The sequence below is a fragment of the Nerophis lumbriciformis genome, linkage group LG26, assembly GCF_033978685.3.
Source record: "Nerophis lumbriciformis linkage group LG26, RoL_Nlum_v2.1, whole genome shotgun sequence".
Classification (NCBI taxonomy): Eukaryota; Metazoa; Chordata; class Actinopteri; order Syngnathiformes; family Syngnathidae; genus Nerophis; species Nerophis lumbriciformis.
Genome location: NC_084573.2, coordinates 34,915,001 through 34,920,000, shown reverse-complemented (window position 1 = coordinate 34,920,000; position 5,000 = coordinate 34,915,001). Strand labels below are relative to the sequence as shown.

The window sequence follows — 5,000 nt, the reverse complement described above, 5'->3', positions numbered from 1 at the left end:
TATATAACAACGGGCGGGTGCAGTTCTGATCAAACGTTACATCGGGTGGATGGCAGATGGTTGACGACTTTCTGACGCGGTTGCGGATGAAATAAATTGCCTATCCGCGCATCTCTAATATATATATATATATATATATATATATATATATATATATATATATATATATATATATATGTATATATATATATATATATATATCAGTGACGTGCGGTGAGGTTGATGGCTGGTGAGGCACTGACTTCATCACAGTCAGATTTACAAACATATGAACCCTAAAGAGTATCTTATTCACCATTTGATTGGCAGCAGTTAACGGGTTATGTTTAAAAGCTCATACCAGCATTCTTCCCTGCTTGGCACTCAGCATCAAGGCTTGGAATTGGGGGTTAAAACACCTCCCGAAATCGGAGGTCTCAAGGTTGGCAAGTATGCTATAGTGTGCCATTTTCCAAGGACGTTAAATGCTCACCATGGAGAGTCGTTTCTCAGCCCGCCGCAGGTTGTTGTGAACGCCTCGTGCCGACAGCGAGTAGGAAAAGCGGGAGACCTTATAGACGATCTGGAACTGGGACACCACGATGAGCAGGACGGGCAGCAGCGTGAAGCAGGTGAAGGAGCAAATGACGTAGGCGGCGTCCTTGGCGGAGGTGTGGTAACCGCGCCAGGCGATGGTGCAGGACAGTCCGTACGGCTCGGGGACGTACTCGCCCCAGCCGAAGAGAGGGAAGCTGGACCACACCGCCGCCACCAGCCAGATGGCGCAACACACCAGCCGGATGTTGGCGCCCTTGAGCCACACGGCTACAAGGGAAAGAAAGGCAACAATGATACGTAGAAGTCACGGTACAGGGTCATACCAATGCTGGTACTCATACTTGATTACTTTTTTGTTTACAATTATAATCAGACAGAAACACAGGATGACAGTCTTACAATATTAATTCAATATTTGAATGATTGTACAGAAGTTATTACACAACTTTGTGTTACATTGAGTTCAGCTCGCCCGCTTGTGAAACTCCAGAGTGCGATGGGATGAGACATGGAGGTGTCGGTTTCTTTCATCTATTGACAGCCACAGGAAGACCTTGTCCGGACCCGAGATCTACAAACCCCGTTTCCGTATGAGTTGGGAAATTGTGTTAGATGTAAATATAAACGGATTTGCAAATCTTTTTCAACCCATATTCAGTTGAATATGCTACAAAGACAACATATTTGATGTTCAAACTGTTGCGTTTTGGACCAGTTGTTCCTCCCAGGGAATTCAAGTCACAATTCGCTCCCAAGTTCTTTCCGACACTTAAAGCTGAGTTGAAAAACCACCGGAGACAGAATAGGTATTTTGTCGTATATTCTCAAAGCTTTACCAATATACATTTTGATTGAGACCAGTCTAACCCTTATTTTTACATTTTGATTGAGACCAGTCTAACCCTAGAACATTCTATCGCGCCTCCCCAAAATGGTCTGTCTTCCCAACGCCAAAAGCCTCTCTTTCCTTCCCCCTCCCTAGATCATAACACAAGCACAACGTCTCCCTAGCCATAATACATTCCAAAGAACTCAAGGTTAACACACACAGTTTGCTTGCTGACAGAGCATCAAGAGAAGAAGTGGAAAACACCAGCTGTTTTCAAATATGACAAAGAAATGGAAGAAGTACAACTTAAATTCGGATATATGTAAATATCTGCCTCCGACAAAACTGATAAACATTTTTTTTTTGCAAATAATCATTAACTTTATGTCATGACTTGGTCCTGAGTGTTTGCTTTTCCGGGATGCAACGGAAAGTTGGCTCGGGCGAGACGGGAATGTGAGTACATTTTTTATTCAAAGACTATAAATACAAAACAAGGAAGTACACAAAAGGCGCGCACAATGGCGGAGAACAAACTATGAAACCAAACACTTGCACAAAGGCAAAAACTATGAACAACAAAAAACACTAACTGTGGCTTAATAAACAAAAACTTACTTGGCATGGAACCGGCATGAAAAAAAGAGCAGCAAGGATCATAAGGGTGTGGAGAGTGTGCAGAAGCATAAATATGGGGATGTCGTCAGAACGACAAACTGAAAACAATGAACTTAAATACTATAGACATGATTAACGAAAACAGGTGCGTGACTCAAAATGTGAAACAGGTGCGTGACGTGACAGGTGAAAACTAATGGTTGCTACGGTGACAAAACAAAAGTGCACAAAAAGTCCAAAAACCAAAACGAACATGACCAAAACAAAAACATGATCACACAGACGTGACACTTTAGAATTTGATGCCAGCAACACGTGACAAAGAAGTTGGGAAAGGTGGCAACAAATACTGATAAAGTTGAGGAATGCTCATCAAACACTTATTTGGAACATCCCACAGGTGAAATTGGGAACAGGTGGGTGCCATGATTGGGTATGAAAGTAGATTCCATGAAATGCTCGGTCATTCACAAACAAGGATGGGGCGAGGGTCACCACTTTGTCAACAAATGCGTGAGCAAATTGTTGAACAGTTTAAGAAAAAACCTTTCTCAACCAGCTATTGCAAGGAATTTAGGGATTTCACCATCTACGGTCCGTAATATCATCAAAGGGTTCAGAGAATCTGGAGAAAATCACTGCATGTAAGCAGCTAAGCCCGTGACCTTCGATCCCTCAGGCTGTACTGCATCAACAAGCGACATCAGTGTGTAAAGGATATCACCACATCGGCTCAGGAACACTTCAGAAACCCACTGTCAGTAACTACAGTTGGTCGCTACATCTGTAAGTGCAAGTTAAAACTCTCCTATGCAAGGCGAAAATAGTTTATCAACAACGCCCAGAAACGCCGTCGGCTTCGCTGGGCCTGAGCTCATCTAAGATGGACTGATACAAAGTGGAAAAGTGTTCTGTGGTCTGACGAGTCCACATTTCAAATTGTTTTTGGAAACTGTGGACGTCGTGTCCTCTGGACCAAAGAGGAAAAGAACCATCCGGATTGTTATAGGCGCAAAGTTGAAAAGCCAGCATGTGTGATGGTATGGGGGTGTATTAGTGCCCAAGACATGGGTAACTTACACATCTGTGAAGGCACCATTAATGCTGAAAGGTACATACAGCTTTTGGAGCAACATATGCTGCCATCCAAGCAACGTTACCATGGACGCCCCTGCTTATTTCAGCAAGACAATGCCAAGCCACGTGTTACATCAACGTGGCTTCATAGTAAAAGAGTGCGGGTACTAGACTGGCCTGCCTGTAGTCCAGACCTGTCTCCCATTGAAAATGTGTGGCGCATTATGAAGCCTAAAATAGCACAACGGAGACCCCCGGACTGTTGAACAACTTAAGCTGTACATCAAGCAAGAATGGGAAAGAATTCCACCTGAGAAGCTTCAAAAAATGTGTCTTCTCAGTTCCCAAACGTTTACTGAGTGTTGTTAAAAGGAAAGGCCATGTAACACAGTGGTGAACATGACCTTTCCCAACTACTTTGGCACGTGTTGCAGCCATGAAATTCTAAGTTAATTATTATTTGCAAAAAAAATAAAAAATTTATGAGTTTGAACATCAAATATGTTGTCTTTGTAGTGCGTTCAACTGAATATGGGTTGAAAAGGATTTGCAAATCATTGAATTCCGTTTATATTTACATCTAACACAATTTCCCAAATCATATGGTGTCATGTCTGTGTAATCATGTTTTGTTTTAGTCATGTTTTGTTTAGTTATTGGACTCTTTAGTTTCTGGCTTTTTCACTCCCTTGTCTTGTTTCCATGATTACCCATTAGTTTCACCTGTTCCACGTTTGGACTCATTGTGCACTCTTGTTTGTCACCATAGCAACCCATTAGTTTTCACCTGTCACGTCACGCACCTGTTTCACGTTTTGAGTCACGCACCTGTTTTCGTTAATCATGTCTGTAGTATTTAAGTTCATTGTTTTCAGTTTGTCTTTCTGGTGACATCTCCACATTTATGCTCTGCACATTTCTGACACTTTTTTCATGTCCATCGTTCATGCTGCTCCTTTTGTCCATGCCAAGTAAGTTTTGTTTATTAATGCCACAGTTAGTGTTTTTTTTTGTTGTTCATAGTTTCTGCCTTTGTGCAAGTATTTGTTTTCATAGCCAAGTTGTTTCTCCGCCACTGTGCACGCTTTTCGTTTGTACTAAATTAAATAAATATGTTCTCACATTCCCGTCTCGCCCGAGCCAACTTTTCGTTGCCTTCTAGAAAAACTAAACCCCAGGACCAAGTCTTGACATATGGAAACGGGGTTTGTACAACATTTTGATAGAAACGTGTAAATGGCATTTGTTTGCCCACGTGTAGTGGAAATTTGGGCTTTACGACCCCTGTGCTAGCACGTCTTCCAAATCATTTTGAGCACAACCTATAGGGGGCGCCACAAATGTCAAGTCCAAAGTGACTAATGGGTACCAAAGCCTTCACCCACCGTAAACCAAGCTGTAGCAGGTCTTCAGGTAGCGGATGACGCTGATGGCGGCGATGGTGAACATGCCGCACAGGCCAAAGATGAAGCAACCCAGGCCGTAGTAAACGCACGTGAAGTAGTCTCCCAGCCACGCGTGTCGGAAGGACGACAGGATGGAGAGCGGGTAGAAGCAGATGCAGCACAGGAAATCCACCACGGCCAGGTTGACGCAGAGGAGCTCGGTGCCCACCATCTTCTTGCGGCGGCGGTAACAGATCACCAGGACCACGCCGTTGCCCAGAACTGACAGCAGAACTGGGAACACCATTCAGTAACAATGATTAGTGATATGTAGTCACACCTGCTTTAATAGTACATCAATGATGGACCAGCCAGGACAACTCCTGACCTGATATATCACTTTTTAAATACCCCTCGCCCCTAATTATTGATCATTTATACTAATCATGTACCACTCGAATATACTTCTCATCCATGCTTAATTACTACCCTATTATCAATCTTTATCATTAACCTTCTTCAAGACAAATCACATGTTTAAGCTACCAAACATG

At 42.9% G+C, this 5,000-nt stretch overlaps 1 protein-coding gene across 1 annotated transcript in view; it reads right to left on the bottom strand.

Moving 5' to 3' along the window:
* Nucleotides 1–5,000, bottom strand: part of opn8c (opsin 8, group member c) — a 12,793-nt gene that overhangs the window by 3,979 nt on the left and 3,814 nt on the right. Inside the window, exons 2-3 of the mRNA XM_061986677.2 lie at nt 4,447–4,740; nt 473–804 (exon numbers count right to left, since the gene is read on the bottom strand). Of these exons, the coding sequence (XP_061842661.2) occupies nt 473–804; nt 4,447–4,740 (626 nt within the window). The remainder of the gene's footprint in view (nt 1–472; nt 805–4,446; nt 4,741–5,000) is intronic.